The sequence below is a fragment of the Oncorhynchus clarkii genome, chromosome 18 (assembly GCF_045791955.1).
Source record: "Oncorhynchus clarkii lewisi isolate Uvic-CL-2024 chromosome 18, UVic_Ocla_1.0, whole genome shotgun sequence".
In the NCBI taxonomy this organism is placed as follows: Eukaryota; Metazoa; Chordata; class Actinopteri; order Salmoniformes; family Salmonidae; genus Oncorhynchus; species Oncorhynchus clarkii.
Genome location: NC_092164.1, coordinates 63,737,906 through 63,763,367, shown reverse-complemented (window position 1 = coordinate 63,763,367; position 25,462 = coordinate 63,737,906). Strand labels below are relative to the sequence as shown.

The window sequence follows — 25,462 nt, the reverse complement described above, 5'->3', positions numbered from 1 at the left end:
CTGACGTGCCACTCAGGAGCCCAGGCTGTTACAGTACGATTGAGAGTTGAATTACACGTTGATTTTAACATCTTTATAAATGTCGACAATTTGTTTTCTTTCAGTGAAATACTTCAGAGAATGTAATGTACTGTATTTAAAGTCCTGTTCTCAGTGTGGTGTAGATTGAAGTCATGTAGATGGAAGGACTACAGGTCAATGCATAGTAAAAGAAAAATGCATTGAACTACTGTTTAATCATCTAAACATAATTAGATATTTTTCCCCAATTCAATTGTATTTTAATTTCGTTGTATTAAATTGTGGAAACATGATATTTGCATCGGAGACAAAAAAAAACCTGAATAAAAATGTATGTTTGTAAACAAAGTTTTACTGATACAGTTGATAATAATAGTGATACTGCAATGAAAAGCTACCATATTACACATACCTATGGACATGAACCATCATGGGCACTACATGGAATATACTGTAATAAATAGTTGAACACAACATCTGTACACAGAAACAATGCCCCAAATCCATAGAAATGTCCAAGTATAACACATTCATTTTTTTTTCTCATAAATTTACAATTGACATTAAAACTTTCCAAAATAAAACCGGTAAGGTACATTTTCTTCTATTTAGTTCCATTTCATTGAAATAAAACACAAGCAACTACTGAATTTGTAAGGTATTATTTACAGGTTCCTAAAACAAGCAACTACGAAAAAGGCACAATTGTCTATACAACATGTACAACAACAAAAAAATTGTCTGGAGCTGACAAAGATGTTAAAAGATCATTAACATAAGCATCTATTGATTGCACATAACAATATGAATGTCAGAAACTGTGCTTTGAATGGTGATTTGCAGAGAAACAAACCTACCCTGAAGTGTTTTCAGTCTTAGAAAGTGACAACCATTACAAAATAAGAACATTGATAAGTAGCCTGGGTAACCAGATTTAACGTTGCGATCACCATTGTAAACTCAGCATTCAGGCTGGTTTTAACTAGGCTATTCGGTTGGGGGTTTCAGGTGGCGATGACCAGTCTGTCCTCATCATCGCTGGATGCTGAGTCATCATTGTAGTTTTCCGTTTCCTGCTGTCGTGAGAGCATCGACTGCCTCCGAGGCGTGACAGGCTCACTGGCTCCCTCTGCTGGAGGATTATTATCCCCCTCCAGGCCCCTGTCAGGAGCTGGGGCTGGAGCTGGGGCTGGAGCGGAGCCTGGAGCTGGAGCTAGAGCTGTAGCTGTAGCTGGAGCTAGAGCTGGAGCTGGGGATGGAGCTGAGGCTGGGGCGGGCTGTTCTAGCGATGTTGTTACCCTCTCTTTCTTTTCTGAAGTCTGTGTGTCATCGGAGCCTCTGGAACCTCCGGAACCCCCGGAACCCCCCGGTCCTGATCTGCTGGATCTGCTGCATGATGATGCCAATTCCTGGGCGAGACTTCCCCTCAGGGTGGCGGGGGGAGGGGAAGCAGCAGACAGACAGCTGACTGAGGGTTCGGTTTCAGTCTGAAAGGAGGGCTGTGGGGTCCGTGGGGCTGCTGGGGCATCGGGGCTGCCCTGCCTCTCAAAGGGTCCGGCGAGGGGACTGAGGCCGGAGAGGGGGCTGAGGGAGGGGATGAGGGTGGGAACGGCGATTTTGAGGATCTGCAGGCCAGGGATGTGGGTGTGGTGGTGGGGGACTGTCCTGCTCTGGGAGGTGGAGGTGTGAGCCAGGACCTGCAGGCCCAAGGTGGCATTGAGCGACAGGCCATGTTGGGATAGCATCTGGGTGGAGGTCAGGCCTTCTGAGCTGGTCAGGGTCAGAGTCTCCAGACCCATGAACTGCAGCGTGTGGTGGGAGGCCCTGAGGGCCGGTAGACCAGCCACCTGCCCCAGCCCAGTCACCTGCCCCAGCCCAGTCACCTGCCCCAGCCCAGTCACCTGTCCCAGGCCAGTCACCTGCCCCAGCCCAGCCACCTGCCCCAGCCCAGTCACCTGCCCCAGCCCAGCCACCTGCCCCAGCCCAGTCACCTGCCCCAGCCCAGTCACCTGCCCCAGCCCAGCCACCTGCCCCAGCCCAGTCACCTTCCCCAGCCCAGCCACCTGCCCCAGCCCAGCCACCTGCCCCAGCCCAGTCACCTTCCCCAGCCCAGCCACCTGCCCAAGGGGGAAGCAGGGCATGATACTACTGATTGGCTCCTGGACCACCAGAGGCTGGTTGACGGGAGATGAGGGACTCACCATACCATCGGGCTCAGGGGAGTTAGAGGTGTTGGGGAATGGGAGGGGGCTGGTGTTCCGGTGGATGACGCTCAAGGCGGGGATGGTGAGCTGGACAGGGCCAGCCTGGATGGGCACGAAGGTGGAATAGGCTGCCAGGCTAGCGGGAACCAGCTGGATGCCCCTCACGGGGACCATGCTGTAGGGGGAGTGTGAGGGCTGCTGGGAGTGCAGAGGCAAGTGGCTGAAGAGGTGGGTGTTGGTCCCCTGTGTGGCCCCTGGTCCTTGGGTCGGGCGCTGGGAAGGAAAGTGCAAGGGGCTGTAGGAGGATGTCTGGAGGCTATAGGAGGAGGTCTGAGTGCTGACATCTGTCCCGACAGGGACACCTGGGTCACTCACTGACAGGGCCAAAGTGCCATCCTGGGAAAGAAGAAAATAAAAACGAGTAATTATGACCTTTACCTACTGCATGACTGATCTGGAAACAGGACCAACACTGAACATACTCCTCATGCCTTTTCACAGGAACAACTCATTGAAAAGACATGAGAAGACGATACATCACATGACCAAAAGTAAGTGGACACCTACTTGTCAAACATCTCATTCCAAAATCAAAAGCATTAATATGGAGTTGGTCCCCCCCTTTGCTGCTATAACAGTCTCCCCTTTTCAGGGAAGGCTTTCCAGTAGATGTTGGAACATTGCTGTGGGGATTTGCTTCTATTCAGCCACAAGAGCATTCGTGAGATTGGGCACTGATGTTGAGCGATTAGGACAGGCTCACATTCATCCCAAAGGTGTTAGATGGGGTTGAGGTCAAGGCTCTGTGCTGAGCAGTCAAGTTCTTCCATACTGATCACAACAAATCATTTCTGTATGGACCTCGCTTTGTGCATGGTGGGGATTGTAATGCTGAAACATTACAATGTTTCCGCCTTGGGTTGTGCCGTGGCGGAGATCTTTGTGGGCTATACTCTGCCTTGTCTCAGGATGGTAAGTTGGTGGTTGAGGATATCCCTCTAGTGGTGTGGGGGCTGTGCTTTGGCAAAGGGGGTGGGGTTATATCCTTCCTGTTTGGCCCTGTCCGGGGGTATCATCGGATGGGGCCACAGTGTCTCCTGACCTCTCCTGTCTCAGCCTCTAGTATTTATGCTGCAGTAGTTTATGTGTCGGGGGGCTAGGGTCAGTTTGTTATATCTGGAGTACTTCTCCTGTCTTATCCGGTGTCCTGTGTGAATTTAAGTATCCTCTCTTGAATTCTCTCTTTCTTTCTCTCTCTTGGAGGACCTGAGCCCTTGGACCATGCCTCAGGACTACCTGGCATGATGACTCCTTGCTGTCCCCAGTCCACCTGGCCATGCTGCTGCTCCAGTTTCAACTGTTCTGCCAGCGGCTATGGAATCCTGACCAGTTCACCGGACGTGCTACCTGTCCCAGACCTATTATTTGACCATGCTGGTCATTTATGAACATTTGAACATCTTGGCCATGTTCTGTTATAATCTCCACCCGGCACAGCCAGAAGAGGACTGGCCACCCCACATAGCCTGGTTCCTCTCTAGGTTTCTTCCTAGGTTTTGGCCTTTCTAGGGAGTTTTTCCTAGCCACCGTGCTTCTACACCTGCATTGCTTGCTGTTTGGGGTTTTAGGCTGGGTTTCTGTACAGCACTTTGAGATATCAGCTGATGTACGAAGGGCTATATAAATACATTTGATTTGAAACAGGAAAGGGCCTTCCCCAAACTGTTGCCACAAAGTTGGAATCACAGAATCGTCAAAAATGTTATTTTATGCAGTAGCGTTAAGATTTCCCTTCACTGGAACTAAGGGGCCTAGCCCAACCATGAAAAACAGACCCAAACCATTATTCCCCCTCCACCAAACTTTACAGTTGGCACTATATATTCGGGCAGACGTTCTCCTGGCATCCGCCAAACCCAGATTCGTCTGTAGGACTGCCAGATGGTGAAGCGTGATTCATCACTCCAGAGAACGCGTCTCCACTGCTCTGGACTCCAATGGCAGCAAGCTTTACACCAGTCCAGCCAACACTTGGCATTGTGCATGGTGATCTTAGGCTTGTGTGTGGAGGCTCGGCCATGGAAACCAGTTTCATGAAGCTCCTGACGAATATTTCTTGTGCTGTTGCTTCCAGAGCCAGTTTGGAACTCAGTAGTGAGTGTTGCAACCGAGGACAGAAAACTTTTACGCGCTGTGTGCTTCAGCACTTGGCGGTCCTGTTCTGTGAGCTTGTGTGGCCTTCCACTTTTTGGCTGAACCGTTGTTGCTCCTAGATGTTTCCACTTCACAATAACAGCACTTACAGTTGACCGGGGCAGCTCTAGCAGGGAAGACATTTGACAAACTGTCTTGTTGGAAAGGTGGCGTCCTATGACGGTGCCACGTTATAAGTAACTGGGCTCTTCACTAAGGCCATTCTACTGGCATTGTTTGTCTATGGAGATTGCATGGCGGTGTGCTCAATTTTATACAACTGTCTGCAACGAGTGTGGCTGAAATAGCCAAATAATTGAATTTCAAGGGGTGTCCACATACTTTTGTATATATAGTGTATGTGACTAGAAACGAGCCTTTCATCGAAAGCTGATAATCAGAAATACATTCACCTTTTCATTCAGAACAGATTTGCTGAAGTGCCTCGCATAAGGGATTCATAGCAAGGGTATGGAAGGGTATGGATATGAAAGGGTATGAAAGTGCAGAGTGATTGGGATGGAGGGAGGGATGGAGAGAGAGAGGATGGGGGGAGGAGGAGCACATGGTGGGGCTCACCTGGCCGAGCTTGGAGCAGCTCTTGCCCTGTGCGGGGGGACAAGGGGGCACGTCAAAGTCAGGGTAATCGATGGACATCTGCCTGCACGGCGAGACAGGGCTCATCATGGGCACCGACTCTGTGCCAGATGTGTGGGGGGGCGGGGAGTAGGGCAAGGGAATGGAGCAGCCTCCGGAGATGGACATATGACTGCACGGCGAGACAGGGCTCATCATGGGCACCGACTCTGTGCCAGATGTGTGGGGGGGCGGGGAGTAGGGCAAGGGGCTGGAGCAGCCTCCGGAGATTGACATCTGTTTGACCAGGGAGACGGGGCTCAGCATGGGCACGGATTCTGTATCTGAGGCATCGTGGGTGTGGCAGTCGGAGTAAGGGGGCTGGGGGAGTGACAGGGCAGCTGGGTGGTGGTGGATGGACAACTGGGCCAGAAGGGAGCTGGGAGGGAGCTCAGCTTGGAGGGAGGAGGGGATGTGCTGGGGGCTGGCTGAGACCGAGGGGTTGGTGGACAGGCCCGACTCAGCCTGGCTGTCATCCTCCTCTTCCTCATTATCATCTTCGTTGTCATCATCAGCACCTTCGGAGTCCTCTCCGTCTGAATCTGGGCGGTCTGTACTGCCCACCTGGCTACGGTCTCCTGGGGAAGAGAGATAGAGGGCTCTTAGTTACCAAGACAGAGAGATAGAGGGCTCTTAGTTACCAAGACATGGGCTAGAGGGCTCTTAGTTACCAAGACAGAGAGATAGAGGGCTATTAGTTACCAAGACAGCGGTATATACAGTGGGGCAAAAAAGTATTTAGTCAGCCACCAATTGTGCAAGTTCTCCTACTTAAAAAGATGAGAGAGGCCTGTAATTTTCATCATAGGTACACTTCAACTATGACAGACAAAATGAGAAAAAAAGATCCAGAATATCACATTGTAGGATTTTTAATGAATTTATTTGCAAATTATGGTGGAGAATAAGTATTTGGTCACCTACAAACAAGCAAGATTTCTGGCTCTCACAGACCTGTAACTTCTTCTTTAAGAGGCTCCTCTGTCCTCCACTCGTTACCTGTATTAATGGCACCTATTTGAACTTGTTATCAGTATAAAAGACACCTGTCCACAACCTCAAACAGTCACACTACAAAATGGCCAAGACCAAAGAGCTGTCAAAGGACACCAGAAACAAAATTGTAGACCTGCACCAGGCTGGGAAGACTGAATCTGCAATAGGTAAGCAGCTTGGTTTGAAGAAATCAACTGTGGGAGCAATTATTAGGAAATGGAAGACATACAAGACCACTGATAATCTCCCTCGATCTGGGGCTCCACGCAAGATCTCAACCCGTGGGGTCAAAATGATCACAAGAACGGTGAGCAAAAATCCCAGAACCACACGGGGGACCTAGTGAATGACCTGCAGAGAGCTGGGACCAAAGTAACAAAGCCTACCATCAGTAACACACTACGCCGCTAGGGACTCAAATCCTGCAGTGCCAGTACATGTCCAGGCCCGTCTGAAGTTTGCTAGAGAGCATTTGGATGATCCAGAAGAAGATTGGGAGAATGTCATATGGTCAGATGAAACCAAAATATAACTTTTTGGTAAAAACTCAACTCGTCGTGTTTGGAGGACAAAGAATGCTGAGTTGCATCCAAAGAACACCATACCTAACTGTGAAGCATGGGGGTGAGGCTGTTTTTCTGCAAAGGGACCAGGACGACTGATCCGTGTAAAGGAAAGAATGAATGGGGCCATGTATCGTGAGATTTTGAGTGAAAACCTCCTTCCATCAACAAGGGCCTTGAAGATGCCGTAACTCCGTGATGTCGTCATGGAGGAGTGGAAGAGGACTTCAGAGGCAACCTGTGAAGCTCTGGTGAACTCCATGCCCAATAAGGTTAAGGCAGTGCTGGAAAATGATGGTGGCCACACAAAACATTGACACTTTGGGTCCAATTTTGACATTTTCCCCTAGGGGTGTACTCACTTTTGTTGCCAGCGGTTTAGACATTAATGTCTGTGTGTTGAGTTATTTTGAGGGGACAGCAAATTTACACTGTTATACAAGCTGTACACTCCCTACTTTACATTGTAGCAAAGTGTCATTTATTCAGTGTTGTCACATGAAAAGATATACTTAAATATATACAAAAATGTGAGGGGTGTACTCACTTTTGAGATATACTGTATATACAGTTGTGGCCAAAAGTTTTGAGAATGACACAAATATTAATTTTCACAAAGTCTGCTGCCTCAGTTTGTATGACGGCAATTTGCATATTCTTCAGAATGTTATGAAGCGTGATCAGATGAATTGCAATTAATTGCAAAGTCCCTCTATGCCATGCAAATGAACTGAATCCCCCAAAAACATTTACACTGCATTTCAGCCCTGCCACAAAAGGACCAGCTGACATCATGTCAGTGATTCTCTCGTTAACACAGGTGTGAGTGAGGACAAGGCTGGAGATCACTCTGTCATGCTGATTGAGTTTGAATAACAGACAGGAAGAGCTTCAAAAGGAGGGTGGTGTTTGGAATCATTGTTCTTCCTCTGTCAACCATGGTTACCTGCAAGGAAACACGTGCCATCATCATTGCTTTGCACAAAAAGGGCTTCACAGGCAAGGATATTGCTGCCAGTAAGATTGCACCTAAATCAACCATTTATCGGATCATCAAGAAGTTCAAGGAGAGCGGCTCAATTGTTGTGAAGAAGGCTTCAGGGCACCCAAGAATGTCCAGCAAGCGCCAGGACCGTCTCCTAAAGTTGATTCAGCTGTGGGATCGGGGCACCACCAGTACAGAGCTTGCTCAGGAATGGCAGCAGGCAGGTGTGAGTGCATCTGCACGCACAGTGAGGCAAAGACTTTTGGAGGATGGCATGATGTCAAGAAGGGCAGCAAAGAAGCCATATGATATTCTGCAAAAGGTACAGGAATTGGACTGCTGAGGACTGGGGTAAAGTCATTTTCTCTGATGAATCCCCTTTCCGATTGTTTGGGGCATCCGGAAAAATGCTTGTCCGGAGAAGACAAGCTCTACCATCAATCCTGTGTCAGGCCAACAGTAAAGCATCCTGAGACAATTCATGTGTGGGGTTGCTTCTCAGCCAAGGGAGTGGGCTCACTCACAATTTTGCCTAAGAACACAGCCATGAATAAAGAATGGTACCAACACATCCTCCGAGAGCGACTTCTACCAACCATCCAGGAACAGTTTGGTGACGAACAATGCCTTTTCCCGCATGATGGAGCACCTTACCATAAGGCAAAAGTGATAACTAAGTGGCTCGGGGAACAAAACATAGATATTTTGGGTCCATGGCCAGGAAACTCCCCAGACCTTAATCGCATTGAAAACTTGTGTTCAGTCCTCAACAGGCGGGTAGACAAACAGAAACCCACAAATTCTGACAAACTCCAAGCATTGATTATGCAAGAATGGGCTGCCATCAGTCAGGATGTGGCCCAGAAGTTAATTGACAGCATGCCAGGGCAGATTGCAGAGGTTATGGAAAAGAAGGGTCAACACTACAAATATTGATTCTTAATTGTAATTGTCAATAAAAGCCTTTGACACTTATGAAATGCTTGTAATTATACTTCAGTATTCCATAGTAACATCTGACAAAAATATCTAAAGACACTGAAGCAGCCAACTTTGTGGAAATTAATATTTGTGTCATTCTCAAAACTTTTGGCCATGACTAGCCAACATTGATCTGAGACAGCGGTGTCAATATGTTCAGATATTAACCAACATTCACGTGGAGGCTTTGAAAATCAGATATCTGGTACAGACTATATCCATCCCCACAGTAATAAAGTCTGCCAAGGAATAGCATTAAGACTGGGTACATAATGAGTCTGTCCAAAATGGCACCCTATGTCCTATATAGTGCACTATGTAAGAAATAGGTTTCCATTTGGGATGCACATTAGCGTTGAAGGACTGGTGATTCACATTCACACCCTTACAGGTCACCACAGGCAGAAGGCTAAAAACAAATATCCTCTCAGTACCGGCCCGGGACCATAGAAAGCTTTTCAGCCTCACTGTCTCTCTCTCTCGTTCTCTCTCTCTCTCGTTCTCTCTATTGACGTCTTCCTGTCTCACGCTCTTCTCTCCTCCTTTCTACCTCGCTCCCTCTCTCTTCCTTTCTCTCTCCCGCTCTCCATTTGTGTAAAATTAGACACAGCAATTACCCCTCCCTAAATGCTGCCTGTGCATGCCGCCCACATGCCTCCCAGTAAAGAGGAGAACAAGCTGGATTTAGAATGTCTAACTAGGACCCTAGCAGTGACATCACAACGCAGACCGTGACAGTCGGCATTTCATAGTGGTGCATAGTCATTATCAGGACAACTATCAAAAGGAATGTGGAAGGGTGATTCTGTTACTAGAGGCATAGGAGAGAGAGAAGTGCTGGATTCGCCCTGATGATGATACATTGGGCTTCTGTCCGAGCGCGAATGTGTCTGTGTGAGGCGTTATCCAGTTACACACACTGTAGGAGTCTGAAACCCACAGCGTCTCTTGATTGAAATCAAAATGACAGGGAAGACATGGAGTGTAAACAGCCACCTCTTAAACAAAAGCGGTTTCATAAACCTTCCTAATCAAATTCACATTTTGTGTTATAAACAAAGGCTTTAACCGGAGTTAGCTAATCCCAGTTTAGCTAGGGGATCGGTGCGGATTAAGAGATCTGACACTGAAAGTGAAAAAAAATCTAAAATATTACTAGAAATCTGTAATAACCTTTTGACCTAAGAGGAATGTGTTTATTCCTGTTTGCTTTATGCTCTCAATGAGAGCGCTGATGAATGGGCTTCATAACAGTCACCCCAGCACATACGTCAGTACACCTGTGTGTTTTACAGACCCTGTGGTGAATTCCCATTATAAACAGGCAGAACAACTATGTACGTCTTCGCAGAACATATGCCCCTACGTCAGTATGCCTGTGTGTTTTACAGATCCTGTGGTGAATTCCCATTATAAACAGGCAGAACAACTATGTATGTCTTCCCAGAACATATGGCCCTACGTCAGTATGTTTTACAGACCCTGTGGTGAATTCCCATTATAAACAGGCAGAACAACTATGTATGTCTTCCCAGAACATATGGCCCTACGTCTGTGTGTATTACAGACCGTGTGGTGAATTCCCATTATAAACAGGCAGAACAACTATGTATGTCTTCCCAGAACATATGCCCCTATGTCAGTATGCCTGTGTATTTTACAGTACAGTGGGTGGATGCTGATATGTGAAGTACCAGAGTCTTCTGTATCCTGGTCCTCCACACCCATCTCCATACACTTCTTACTGTGTGCCTTGGACTTCATATGCTTGGTCAGATTCCCTGTGGGAAGAGATTCAGGTTTATTAAAAACATCAAAATAAAATAAAAATACAATTGTATTTGTCACATGGGCCGAATACAACTGGGGTAGACTTTAGCAGTGAAATGCTTGATTACTAGCAGAGTAAAATATATAATATTTTATTTGTAACATCAATGCCATAGCAACAATATAAAATGAGATGTTCTTTACAAGTTGAGGAGCACTCTGAAATGAAAACACAAAATCACATTACTTACCGATAAGGGGTTTATTTTAAAAACATTTTGGAAGGTTTGTTGAGGTGGGAGGGGCTTACACAGCACAGGAGGAGCTTACGTAAGACTGAGAACACTTTGTGTCCCAAATGGCACTCTATTCCCTTTAAAGTGCACTATTTTTGACTAGGGCCCATAGGACTCTGGTTAAAAGTAGTGCAATTTGTAGGGACTAGAGTGCCATATGAGACAAAGGCACGGTCTCTGGGCAGACAGCATGTAAATGGGTGAGTAAAGGGAACGTGGGATGTTGTGCTGACACTGAGTTATGTTACTGTTCTGCAGTGTTGCGTGTGTAGACGGAACGGTGAATCGTACCGTCTTTTATTAAGAGACGGAAAGAGACAAAGTCTTCAAAGCGACCTAGGTTTATAACAGGAAAAAGATTAGAGCGAAACTCGGCGGAAATTAAAAAGCGCCTTGAAATGTAGGAATTGAGTAATTAAAGTGGAATATATGCCCTCATTCTAAATGAACTATCCTATAGTGCAGTGCGTACATTGGGCTCACAATGCGTGTTTCCTTGTCCAACAAAATATCAACAGTGTTTTCAGTGCATACAGCCTGCTGCTGCCATCAGTTACTGGTAGACGATCAAACAAAAAGTATCTGTAGAGTTAAATGTTCACACTTTTTATTTTATTTTTTTAAACATTTTTTTTTACCTCTATTTAACTAGGCAAGCCAGTTAAAAACAAATTCTTATTTTCAATGACGGCATAGGAACAGTGATGCCTTGTTCAGGGGGAGAACGACAGATTGTTTTTAATTTATTTATTTTCTCCCCAATTTTGTGGTATCCAATAGGTTAGTAGTTACTGTCTTGTCTCATCGCTACAACTCCCGCAAGGACTCGGGAGAGGCGACGGTCGAGAGTCATGCTAGGCTACCTGCTGGTTACTGGCCCAATGCTCTAACCACTAGTCTACCTGCTGGTTACTGGCCCAATGCTCTAACCACTAGACTACCTGCTGGTTACTAGTCCAACGCTCTAACCACTAGGCTACCTGCTGGTTACTAGTCCAACGATCTAACCACTAGGCTACCTGCTGGTTACTAGTCCAACGCTCGAACCACTAGGCTACCTGCTGGTTACTAGTCCAACGCTCGAACCACTAGGCTACCTGCTGGATACTAGTTCAACACTCGAACCACTAGGCTACCTGCTGGTTACTAGTCCAACACTCAAACCACTAGGCTACCTGCTGGTTACTAGTCCAACACTCGAACCACTAGGCTACCTGCTGGTTACTAGTCCAACGCTCGAACCACTAGGCTACCTGCTGGTTACTAGTCCAACGCTCGAACCACTAGGCTACCTGCTGGTTACTAGTCCAACGCTCGAACCACTAGGCTACCTGCTGGTTACTAGTCCAACGCTCGAACCACTAGGCTACCTGCTGGTTACTAGTCCAACGCTCGAACCACTAGGCTACCTGCTGGTTACTAGTCCAACGCTCGAACCACTAGGCTACCAGCTGGTTACTAGTCCAACGCTCTAACCACTAGGCTACCTGCTGGTTACTAGTCCAACGCTCAAACTACTAGGCTACCTGCTAGTTACTAGTCCAACGCTCGAACCACTAGGCTACCTGCTGGTTACTAGTCCAACGCTCGAACCACTAGGCTACCTGCTGATTACTAGTCCAACGCTCGAACCACTAGGATACCTGCTGGTTACTAGTCCAACGCTCTAACCACTAGGCTACCTGCTGGTTACTAGTCCAACGCTCGAACCACTAGGCTACCTGCTGATTACTAGTCCAACACTTGAACCACTAGGCTACCTGCTGGTTACTAGTCCAACGCTCGAACCACTAGGCTACCTGCTGGTTACTAGTCCAACGCTCGAACCACTAGGCTACCTGCTGGTTACTAGTCCAACGCTCTAACCACTAGGCTACCTGCTGGTTACTAGTCCAACACTCGAACCACTAGGCTACCTGCTGGTTACTAGTCCAACACTCTAACCACTAGGCTACCTGCTGGTTACTAGTCCAACACTCTAACCACTAGGCTACCTGCTGGTTACTAGTCCAACGCTCTAACCACTAGGCTACCTGCTGGTTACTAGTCCAAAGCTCTAACCACTAGGCTACCAGCTGGTTACTAGTCCAACGATCTAACCACTAGGCTACCTGCTGGTTACTAGTCCAACGCTCTAACCACTAGGCTACCTGCTGGTTACTAGTCCAAAGCTCTAACCACTAGGCTACCAGCTGGTTACTAGTCCAACGATCTAACCACTAGGCTACCTGCTGGTTACTAGTCCAACGATCTAACCTCTAGGCTACCTGCTGGTTACTAGTCCAACACTCTAACCACTAGGCTACCTGCTGGTTACTAGTCCAACGCTCGAACCACTAGGCTACCTGCTGGTTACTAGTCCAACACTCTAACCACTAGGCTACCTGCTGGTTACTAGTCCAACGCTCTAACCACTAGGCTACCTGCTGGTTACTAGTCCAACACTCGAACCACTAGGCTACCTGCTGGTTACTAGTCCAACGATCTAACCACTAGGCTACCTGCTGGTTACTAGTCCAACGATCTAACCACTAGGCTACCTGCTGGTTACTAGTCCAACACTCGAACCACTAGGCTACCTGCTGGTTACTAGTCCAACGATCTAACCACTAGGCTACCTGCTGGTTACTAGTTCAACGCTCTAACCACTAGGCTACCTGCTGGTTACTAGTCCAACGCTCGAACCACTAGGCTACCTGCTAGTTACTAGTCCAACGCTCTAACCACTAGGCTACCTGCTGATTACTAGTCCAACGCTCTAACCACTAGGCTACCTGCTGGTTACTAGTCCAACGATCTAACCACTAGGCTACCTGCTGGTTACTAGTCCAACGCTCTAACCACTAGGCTACCTGCTGGTTACTAGTCCAACGCTCGAACCACTAGGCTACCTGCTAGTTACTAGTCCAACGCTCTAACCACTAGGCTACCTGCTGATTACTAGTCCAACGCTCTAACCACTAGGCTACCTGCTGGTTACTAGTCCAACGATCTAACCACTAGGCTACCTGCTGGTTACTAGTTCAACGCTCTAACCACTAGGCTACCTGCTGGTTACTAGTCCAACGCTCGAAACCACTAGGCTACCTGCTGGTTACTAGTCCAACACTCGAACCACTAGGCTACCTGCCGCCCACTTTACATTAACATATACAGTATATTATACCTTACATTTATAAAGGCTTATAAGTAGTTTATAATAATTTATTTTTAGATATTACTGATTTATAAATCTGTAATAGACAGCTTTAAGACATTAGTTATTGTAAACCAAACGGTGTAAAGTAAGGCGGCACGGTCCGGTACGGCGTCCCGGCAAAATTAATAGTAGTGGGTAAGCCGTCCTGATAGGCTCACGTTCTATCACAATTACAACATGCCAAAAAAAAAACGATACGTTATTACACTATTAACAGTACTGCATGTCAGACACATGAACAACTAGCTAATTGACTGGAAACCGTGTGGAATACGCTTCAAACTGCTTTGTGGTTTGAGGACAACACTTGGATTTTGTCACGGTGGAGATGATTGGCCGAGACCCGAGGTGCGCGTGGACAACAGTGGATGCATCAATTCATGCTACAGGTTTAGGCCTAATGACAATCGCAGAATATCATCACAATGTCTCTTTCCATTCATCAAATTGCGAGTGCACAGTGCCTTGTTGGGATTTGGATGCTGAAATTATTTTGTGAGTGGACGAATGAGCACGGGTAGCCTACAGGAGCGCTTTTGTCAAACAATCAGATGAAAACATCATGACTGGTTGTGTTTCTGCCACATTGAAAGGCAAAGGCAGCGGGTCTGTAAGGCCAGGGGAAGCTTTCCCTAAAGTAAATAGAATTAAATTGCCAAAAGCATATAGCCTAATTAGCTTACTCCTGTCTATGAAGAAAGAAATAAAACATTCAAAACAGGCTACTACCTCAGAAAGCATGATTTGGCCACAGAGGACCATTAGCTTCTTAAAAAAAGAAAAGTGGATCATTTTAAATCACATAGCCCAGTCAGAAGGGCCCGCAATTTGGGCAGAGCGCGCTGCAAAAGCAGACAGATGCAGCCAGGCGTATTGCAATATTTAAAAATACAAATCACGAAAAAACAGTTTGGAAAGCAAATGGCTATTGCTGTAAAGAGATGACAATGAAAAGCCTCCAATCTGTCTTTTAGTTATCAAAATTATCTAACTTAATTGAGCAAACAGTAGCCTGTCTTATTGGTGCCAGTGGAGAACATCGGCCATATCCTCGGTGAGTGTGCATAGTCACTGTCTTTATCAATGGATCAGTGCCACTTTTGTTCGTTTTTGGACAATCATTTCCTCCTCCAGTTGAGATGGACATCATATTGTATTTGTGTCTCGTCTTTCCGTAGGCCGATTATATGGATTAGACAAAATAATTTTTATTGATCTGTTTGTTTGTCAGTGTCAGCATAGTAGGCTACCCTGTAATTTTTGTAGTATAAAAATAAATGTGTGGGCACACTTGGGTGTCCTGTACCGGTAATAAATTGCATCTACTTTCTTTCACCATTGCATTAATGTATAATATAAACTGGGTGGTTAAAAATCGGAATGCTGATTGGCTGACAGCCGTGGTATATCAGACCGTATACCACCAGTATGAGAAAACATTTATTTGTACTGCTCTAATTACATTGGTAACCAGTTTATAATAGCAATAAGGCACCTCTGGGGTTTGCGTTGTGTCTAAGAACAGCCCTTAGTCATGATATATTGGCCACATACCACACCCCCTTGGGCCTTATTGCTTAAATACACCTTACATTTATAAAGGTGGGTTCATAATGAAGTTACAGTCAGATATAACCTATATAAATACAGTGGGGCAAAAAAGTATTTAGTCAGCCACCAATTGTGCAAGTTCTCCCACTTAAAAAGAGGAGAGAGGCCTGTAATTTTCATCATAGGTACACTTCAACTATGACAGACAAAATGAGAAAAAAAGATCCAGAAAATCACATTGTAGGATTTTTGATGAATTTATTTGCCAATTATGGTGGGAAATAAGTATTTGGTCACTTACAAACAAGCAAGATTTCTGGCTCTCACAGACCTGTAACTTCTTCTTTAAGAGGCTCCTCTGTCCTCCACTCGTTACCTGTATTAATAGCACCTGTTTGAACTTGTTATCAGTATAAAAGACACCTGTCCACAACCTCAAACAGTCACACTCCAAACTGCACTATGGCCAAAACCAAAGAGCTGTCAAAGGACACCTGAAACAAAATTGTAGACCTGCACCAGGCTGGGAAGACTGAATCTGCAATAGGTAAGCAGCTTGGTTTGAAGAAATCAACTGTGGGAGCAATTATTAGGAAATGGAAGACATACAAGACCACTGATAATCTCCCTCGATCTGGGGCTCCACGCAAGATCTCAACCCGTGGGGTCAAAATGATCACAAGAACGGTGAGCAAAAATCCCAGAACCACACGGGGGACCTAGTGAATGACCTGCAGAGAGCTGGGACCAAAGTAACAAAGCCTACCATCAGTAACACACTACGCCGCTAGGGACTCAAATCCTGCAGTGCCAGACGTGTCCCCCTGCTTAAGCCAGTACATGTCCAGGCCCGTCTGAAGTTTGCTAGAGAGCATTTGGATGATCCAGAAGAAGATTGGGAGAATGTCATATGGTCAGATGAAACCAAAATATAACTTTTTGGTAAAAACTCAACTTGTCGTGTTTGGAGGACAAAGAATGCTGAGTTGCATCCAAAGAACACCATACCTACTGTGAAGCATGGGGGTGGAAACATCATGCTTTGGGTCTGTTTTTCTGCAAAGGGACCAGGACGACTGATCCGAGTAAAGGAAAGAATGAATGGGGCCATGTATCGTGAGATTTTGAGTGAAAACCTCCTTCCATCAGCAAGGGCATTGAAGATGAAACGTGGCTGGGTCTTTCATGACAATGATCCCAAACACACCGCCCGGGCAATGAAGGAGTGGCTTCGTAAGAAGCATTTCAAGGTTCTGGAGTGGCCTAGCCAGTCTCCAGATCTCAACCCCATAGAAAATCTTTAGAGGGAGTTGAAAGTCTGTGGTGCCCACAACAGCCCCAAAACATCACTGCTCTAGAGGAGATCTGCATGGAGGAATGGGCCAAAATACCAGCAACAGTGTGTGAAAACCTTGTGAAGACTTACAGAAAACGTTTGACCTCTGTCATTGCCAACAAAGGGTATATAACAAAGTATTGAGATAAACTTTTGTTATTGACCAAATACTTATTTTCCACCATAATTTGCAAATAAATTCACAAAAAATCCTACAATGTGATTTTCTGGATCTTTTTTTCTCATTTTGTCTGTCATAGTTGAAGTGTACCTATGATGACAATTACAGGCCTCGCTCATCTTTTTAAGTGGGAGAACTTGCACAATTGGTGGCTGACTAAATACTTTTTTTGCCCCACTGTATACACAGAAGTACTACTAGTGGATTTGGCTAGGCCCCTTAGTTCCAGTGAAGGGAAATCTTAACACTACAGCATACAATGACATTATAGACAATTCTGTGCTTCCAACTTTGTGGTACCAGTTTGGGGAAGGCCCTTTCCTGTTTCAGCATGACAATGCCCCCGTTCACAAAGCGAGGTCCATACAGAAATAGTTGGTTGAGATCTTTGCGGAAGAACTTGACTGGCTTGCACAGAGACCTGACCTCAACCCCATCGAACACCTTTGGGATGAATTAGAACGCCGACTGCAAGCCAGGCCTAATCGCCCAACATCAGTACCTGACTTCACGAATGCTCTTGTGTCTGAATGGAAGCCAGTCCCCCGGCAGCAATGTTCCAACATCAAGTGGAAAGCCTTTCCCAGAAGAGTGGAGGCTGTTATAGCAGCAAAGAAGGGACCGACTCCATATTAATACCCATGATTTTAGAATGAGATGTCCACATACCTTTGGTCACGTAGTGTAACAGCTATTGATTAATTTATTATAAGCCAGAACACGCTACTGCTGCCGTCAGCACTGACCTTTAGTCTTGAAGGAGAAGTTGCAGTGGGTGCAGTGATAGGGCCGTACGTCAGAGTGGGTGCGGATGTGTTTACGGAGCATGCTGGGCTTCTTGCAGCGGATCCCACACTCCTCACAGATGTATTTACCTCGACCCCGCCCACGCACGTACACATACTCTTCGTTAGATTTGAATCTGCACGGTTGACAGAAGAGGTGAGAAATAATCAGTGTATTAACCAAACAACTAAAATCCTTAAATTATTTAATCAAATAAATGTGAAATATTTTGAATATGCCTGGGATTACATACCCTCCATCAAATATCTTGACTCTCCGTGGCTCTAGTTTGGATGCGGAAGAATCCTTGTCTGATTCACTGCTCACCTGAGTCTCAGGTTTCACTTTGCTGTTATTCTCAGTTGTTAGAGACTTCTGATGCTTTAGGACCTAGGGAGTAAGTTGATTTGAGAAAATAGCTAAGATAATGTGATAATGATAAATGATGGATAAAATTGATTGGATTAAGAATTAGAACATTGAACACTGATAATACAAATATAAATAAATGTGCAAAATGTCTGTAACCTTCGGCATGACGTCTTTCAGCTTGCTTGAATAGGCCAAGATGTCTGATTTCATACTTGTCGTTATGGCCTCTGTGTAGTGTATTTTCTTTGAGTTCTGCTTGGAGTTGAAGAGAGACATCACCACCTTGGTGGGCAGACCCAGTGGGTGGGGGTTGTTGGGGCTCACTGCCCAGGTGGAGTAGGCCGAGATCTTCTGGTCCATCTGGGGAACATGCAGAGGCTTCCTCTTCATCAGGTAACACCAGGTGAAGGTGGTGGTAGTTTTCAGGCTGGGGAAAGACAGGCGGTGGCTGTCTCGTGTGTTGACCACAGATACAGATGAGGCCAGTTTCACCTGTCCATGGAAAGTCGAGGATCTAATGGGAGACTTGGCAGGGGGCAATTTCTGTTCCTCGCTCTTGTCTTGAGGCTTCAGGCAGGCGTTCGCTGGCACGGAGGAGACGTGACTTCCTAGAGAGGTGGTTAATGCAAAGCTTGGCTGTAATTGAGCAACTACAGTAGATGGTTCATCCTGTCCGGCGCTTTCTGGTGTCATAGTCTCGCGGTTATTAGGAGTCTGGGCATTCTTTTCATCCTCTGGTTTCTCGTGTTGCAGTGGAGGAGCCACAGTTTCGATGGGACTGTCTGCTGATTCAGTGGCGCACACCTGCCGGACTAGCATTAGCTTCCGTTGCCTAGTCACCTCTGCCATGTTGGAGTTCAGGTAGTTGACGGACCTGCCGTCAGTGAGGCAGGCCGCACCATGTTCATCCTTTGCTCGCTTCTGATGTTTTTCCATGGCGATGTCCAAGCTATTGGCAGGGGAGAGCATTCTCTTGCTTGAGGCAATGGGCTCCTGTTGTGGACAGAGGGTCACAGCTGCCATTTTCTGGGTGCAGTGTAAGGAGCCCAGGGAGGGAGCTATTCGAGTTTCACCAAAATGGTTCTGGGTATTGGAAACTAAACTGTGTTTTACTTGAAGGCCAGCAGATGCTGGAGGCCTGTCCTTGTTCATATCTGGTACAGTCTTTGTGTCCGTATCTACAACATGAAGGTTGTAGAGGCTGCCTTTACTGGCCACAGAGGGGGAAGGGTGCATCAGCTCATGGGTTATCAGGATCTGTGGCAATTGGGGAGCACTTGGCTGGTTTTGAGAAGGTCGGATGTTTTGTAGGCCTAAAGGCAATACTATCGGCTGTGTCTTATTCCCTACAATCTGATGACACGGTTGTGCCACACAGACATTGTGGAGAACATCTGAAGACTTTGACACACTTTGCATCCGCTTGGCAATGGGTGTTGTTAAGACGGGCATGGTTGTCTGAGTGCCCTGTGTGGAAGAGTATGTTTTGCTTGATCTCAGAGCAGGACACCGCAGTTGGTACTTGGGTACAAAGCTTTTCTTGTCTTGACAGTCAGCAGACTTGCTCTGAGCATCTTCTTGGCTGATCATGACATTAACTGCAGATTGCTGGCGATTTTGGCATGTCTGAACCCTCGATGTTAGGTGCCAAGGGTGTGGAAGACCATGAACTTGAGGCAGTTGACTTTGGCTGCCCAGGTTAATGCTTTGCACCATTTCTTCATTGTGCTGCAGGAGAGTTTCTCCAGAATGCAAAATAAAAGGTTGGGCAATGGGAGGATTGTTGGCAGTCTGTTGCATCTGTTGAGGCCTCTGCTGAGATATAGAGATTACAGTGGGGAGCCTCTGGACAGCGATGGCATGATTCCCGACATGTTGCTGACTCTCCGGCCCAATCTTTAAAGACATCTGGCGAACCAGTGGCCCCCTTCGCCTTTCAATGAGAGGTACATGCGGAGACGAGGAGGTTTGAGCACTCTTTCGCAGTTCCATTGGTGACATTGACCTGTTGGGTGGCAGAGACCTGCTGGGAGACCCACTGCCACAGTCGAAGGACTTGCTGCGATAGTCACAAGATATCTCCACTGAGGGTTGAGTGCAACTGATCTGTTCTGAGGCAGCACGTCTCATCATGCCAGGGACCCCTAGGGTGTTGAAGGCTATTGGTAGCCCTTGAAGCTCACAGATTTTGTTGGCACATTCTCCTCTGGAGGGGCTCTCGGACCTGAATGGCTCGTCCCAGTCGAAGGAGGCTGATACGCTGGAACATCTTGACAGGCTACTGTCCCTGCTGAGGCTTCGAGACAGTGAGGACTCGAAGCTGGATTCTCCAGAGGAGTGCTCCATCTGAGCCAGACGGATTCTCTTCTTCTTGGGTGGAAGCTTCTCTGTGGGTAGCTTGGACAGGCTCTCGCTCCTCTGGGGCCAGTTGAATGTATCTGCAGCCTTCTCCCCTTGCTCAGTGCTATGACCGTCATGCTCCCGATCAGGTTCCTCTGTGACCAGGATTTCAGGAATGTTGTTTTGGCGAACCAGGCGAGACTGCTGGACAGCAGCGCAGCTCTCAGCCACTGCTGCTAATGTGCGGTCAACACGGTTTTCCATCACTCCCTGGTTGGCACATTTAGGTATGGACATCTTTTCATGATAGCTCTCTAATGAAAGATTGGCTGTAGCATCTGCCTTTGTTTTTCCTGTGCTATGGCCATCTTTGTCCAGGAAATCAACTGGAGAGGCTCTGTCAATAGATTCAGAGATCTCAAATGAATTGGGCCTGCTTAGAGAGTTGGTATGTCTGATAACTGATGTACCGCTGCCTTGCCTCTGTAGGTCACCTCTTTCTTTACCAGAGGTGTTAACCTGGGTTTCTCTGATCGGTGACAGTCTTGATTCTGTTGCATCTGTGACTCCTGCTATTAGCTGTATTTGAGGTATTTGCGGTGGGTTGCTTTTAGGCAGTAGATCAACCATGATAGATTGCTGAGAAAATGTCCGACCTGAACTGGCTGTTGATAGTTGGCAAGAATCAAAACTAACAGAGCATGGGGGATTGGTGTCAGTTGGTGATTGGTCATCATCGTCACCAACACTCTTCATTTTCCTTCTTTTTCTAATTGATTGCTGTTGGTCCATTATGCCAGAAATACCTGTTGTTCTGGGGACTAATGGCTGCTGCATGCCACGCTGAAAAACATCCAGCTCAGTCTCTCTGACAGACATCAGCTTGTTTTTCGGACCATGAAGTTCTGAACAATAGAATTTCTTGTGATTTTCAAAGTTTTCTAGTTTACGGTACCGGTTACGACAGGTCTCACACTCATACATTGTGCCTTTGCTCTGCTGAGGCTTTCGGTTTGGGTCTTGTGCATGCTCAAAAGACCTGCTCCTTTGCATTGTCACAGTGGAAACGCTAGAACCATGGTAACCTTCATCCATGGAACGGACTGAGGTAAGGACCTCACTTGTGGAGAAATGTTCCACTGCTACTTGCCGTACAAGGGTACGAGAATGTATTGCTGGATTTGGGTTAGAGGGAGCAGATGAAAACACATCATCGTTTAAGGAACTCATTTTTTCATCAAAAGACTGGCAGATCCGTAGTATGTGGGGTTGTTGGGTAACGTTTGGTGGGAGACCCGAGTGCCCTGGAGTTGTGGGCATAGAATTACTTCTTGTTATTGGTAAACAGTCCATCGGTGGATACTGATTAGGAACAGACAATAGCAATACTGGCTTAGAGTTTTCTGTAGGGGTGAATGGGGACTTGGGTATGTCTGAGCTGGAACTTGACCTTCTCGCCATTGGTTTAAGGTCAAACTGAAAAGAGTCTTTAAATATATAAGATTTGGGGGAGTCTATGCTACCTCTCCTGGAAAGAGAAGTCCTTCTTGGTTTGACACTGTCCAGCTGTTTGTCATCAACCACTGCCTCATTGTCTGATATTAACTTTGAGATCCGCTCTTCAAGAGAGAGTGCTTTTGTTACTAATGGTGGACGCATTTGTCCTTGCACAACATGTGGCTTCTCCACGGAAGCCACATTCATAACAGTGGCAACCACTGCAGGGAGATTAGGAAGTGCATTTTTGGTGACATCCATGTCTGTTGGTGGGGTTAGCTTTACAAAGGGACTCGGGGGACTCATGGCCTGGTCTGCGCTTTCAGAACGTGAGAAATACCCAGAGTCTGTGCTGCCTAAACTGCGGGGACTAAGCAGACACTTGCCCTGCTGCTGCTGAGAAAAGTCTGTGGCCTGCTGCCTTTGAAGCTGACCATGTCCGCCTCCTGGTGGGGACCTACACTGTTGATCCTCATCCTCACTTCTTGCATCCTTCAGGGGGATTGTGCAATCCACCTCTTTCACGGACGACAGGGCGGTGATGCTGGATCTTAGATGTGCCGTTTGGAAGTCCCTTTGCCTTTGGGCAGTAGCCTGCTCAGGGGTACAGTCTGCGACTCTTGGACTGTCCGCCCGCTGAGGCGAGACATTAACAGGATAGACGACTACTTTCGGGAGGCCAGCTGTCCCTTTGGACTCGTAGCTCCTCTGACTCGTCGTTGGTTTAAGCGTTTCGAAAACAGCCGATAGGTCCCCTGCATCCCCATGGTTGCCTTGTGTTGTGCCTGCACTCTGCAAACTGCTCTCAGAGAACGCTGCAACACTGCCTTGTGACGAGTCAGGGTCCAGGTCCGCTGTGCTACTTTCCTCGTCACTGTCCCCGCTTTCCTCTACATCTGAATGTGTTCCGGGTGCTTTGTCAGACTCCACGGAGAGGGACCCACTTCCAGAGTCGGAACGTGCCACAAGCCCCAGTTTTATTGCGTGAGCATGGGATTTCTTATGCTTGTACAGATTGCTCTTGGTCTTGAATGAGAAGCCACATGTAACACATGGGTAGGGACGTTCTCCTGTGTGGGACCTGATGTGCTTGAGGAGCACACTAGGCTTTGCACATGCCCGACTGCAGTATTCACACACATACTTCCCCTGCTTCTTAGGCTTCTGGTGCTTTGGGGAGATGCTACACATCTGTTCAAGACCAAAGTTTACAACTGTGGCCATATGGACTGGGTTATAACCAGGTGTAACAGGGACTTGAATGGTACTGGGGACACTGGCAGATAGGGACTGGCATGTGTGGACCACCGGTGGCTGGCTCTTGGGTAAGGAATTGGAGCCAGATGGAATAGGTGTATGAGTACGGGCAGCGGAGGGCCCAGTACTGAAGCTCATTTGTAGAACAGGCTTTTCCCGGTTGCTGAAATACTGTGTAGCATGCTGTGAATTCTGCAAGGCAGTAGCCTGGGTAGAGGCCTGCATGGTGGTGTAGCTCTCTTGTTTATTTACAAAGTAAGTTTGCATATGGCCAGGCTGAGTTTGGAGTCCAAAATGTACAGCTGGCATAGCATTCAATTCACTAATAAACTGGGCAGAAAGGGTTTGACTTGGTTTTCCAACAGATGTGACTGGAACACGTGTATTTCTTTCTGCCAAGGAGCTGAAATCTGATTCCATAGCCTTGAGCAAGACCTCAAGTGGAGCGCTGGTGTGGTAAGTAGCGTCACCTTCACATCCAGTTTCGCCACTCTTACGGTCCTTGAGCTGCTCAGATTCCCCAACACCAGAGGCAGACCCCTCTTTACCACTGACCGGATCAAGAGACTGTGGCTTTGAGGAAGACACTTCCCTCTGCTTCAGCCTATCACTGTCAATGGATGATGTCACTCCCTCAGAGGATTCAGCCACAGGCCGAAGGTACTCCGTATCTCTGTTCCGGCTTGGTGAGCTGGCAGGGTTTCGAGAGGGGCTGTCGGGATTGGAGCAGGAGTTCACAGCCTCCTTGGACGAGGTACCTTGGAGTGTTGCCACAGAGGTCTTGGACTGCAAGGGCTTCTTCACAGGAGATTTGGGTATTTTCTTCAGCTGGTTCTCTGTCACAACCTTTTTCCTCTTCAGTCCCTTTATGTTATCTGCACTTGTTCGACCACACTCATTGATCCCTGTGAAGGAAAACAAAAAAAGAAATTAACATTCATATTGAAATAATATTAAAACCTAAATCAATTAAAACCTAATAAATATTAAAATAAAGTTGATAGTTTCTGCAAAAATAAAAATATTCCCATATGCCATGAGGATCTTCATTGAGAATAGACATGATTCCCTGCTATGAGATTCACCAACCAGATAAAAATCTGGTTTTGGTCTGTGTTAGAAGAAATGACCCTGCCAACTGTGCTACCAAGCATCAGTTTCTTGATCAATTGGAAGTGAAGTTCATTACGTCCTCAATGTATGGAATTCCTCTCACATTTTTCTGACAGTCTCATCCAAATAATGTTGTGTTGCAGGCATATTCCTAATTTATTTTTTATCCTGCTCAAAAATATTCAGAACATGATAATCCATTTTTTAATTTTATTTTACCTTTATTTAACCAGGCAAGTCAGTTAAGAACAAATTCTTATTTTCAATGACGGCCTAGGAACAGTGGGTTAACTGCCTTTTCAGGGGCAGAACGACAGATTTGTACCTTGTCATCTCGGGGGTTTGAACTTGCAACCTTCCGGTTACTAGTCCAACGCTCTAACCACTAGGCTATTTCACAAAATAAAACGAATCATCATCACCACCATCACCACAGCAATGTTTACATAACCAGTTGCATTAAGTATCCGTCTTTCTACCAGAAAGATAAATGTCTGTACTCTACCTGTGTATCAGTGTTTTTAAGGCTTGCAGCAAATCACTGTCTGTGTCGGTCGGTCGTTCAGTAAAACCTCTTGTCCTCAACACCAACTCTAGCCAAGCTTTACCCGCTCGCTGCCTTTCGTTTCGAACAGCTCCACAGATGAGGCTTTGTGTTTTGGGCTCTGGAAGTTCTCCTATGTGTCTGTAGCCACTGAGACCCACACATCAATACAGTATGTTTAAAACCCACCCTTTCCTCCCACCCTCTGCCTTTCTTTCTCGCTCTCTCCTTCCCCTCTTCGTCTTTCCCACTCCTTTTTCAAAACATCCCTTACCATTTTCCCCTTTCATTATGATGCGGTGGTTTAGTTGAGGATAGATGAATAAAAGCATACTGATCTCCAATATTTACCTTTAATGCAATGGTAATGTAAACACATTTACATATGCATACATGGCCACGTACTGTTATAATCTCTACCCGGCAGAGCCAGAGCCTGGTTCCTCTCTAGGTTTCTTCCTGTTATAGTACACAGTCAGTAATGAAGTCAATCCCTCATTGCACAGGCCTCCCGGGTGGCGCAGTGGTTAAGGGCGCTGTACTGCAGCGCCAGCTGTGCCATCAGAGTCCCTGGGTTCGCGCCCAGGCTCTGTCGTAACCGGCCGCGACCGGGAGGTCCGTGGGGCGACGCACAATTGGCC

General features: G+C 46.7%; 1 protein-coding gene across 1 annotated transcript in view; it reads right to left on the bottom strand.

Annotated features, from left to right (window-relative positions):
* Positions 1 to 353: 353 nt before the first annotated feature.
* LOC139373837 (zinc finger protein 40-like) overlaps positions 354 to 25,462 on the bottom strand; it is a 77,656-nt gene continuing 52,547 nt past the window's right edge. Inside the window, exons 3-9 of the mRNA XM_071114910.1 lie at positions 18,227 to 24,069; positions 17,952 to 18,088; positions 17,659 to 17,834; positions 10,274 to 10,360; positions 4,998 to 5,632; positions 2,121 to 2,621; positions 354 to 2,012 (exon numbers count right to left, since the gene is read on the bottom strand). Coding sequence (XP_070971011.1) covers positions 1,026 to 2,012; positions 2,121 to 2,621; positions 4,998 to 5,632; positions 10,274 to 10,360; positions 17,659 to 17,834; positions 17,952 to 18,088; positions 18,227 to 24,069 — 8,366 coding nt within the window. The 3' untranslated portion in view covers positions 354 to 1,025. The remainder of the gene's footprint in view (positions 2,013 to 2,120; positions 2,622 to 4,997; positions 5,633 to 10,273; positions 10,361 to 17,658; positions 17,835 to 17,951; positions 18,089 to 18,226; positions 24,070 to 25,462) is intronic.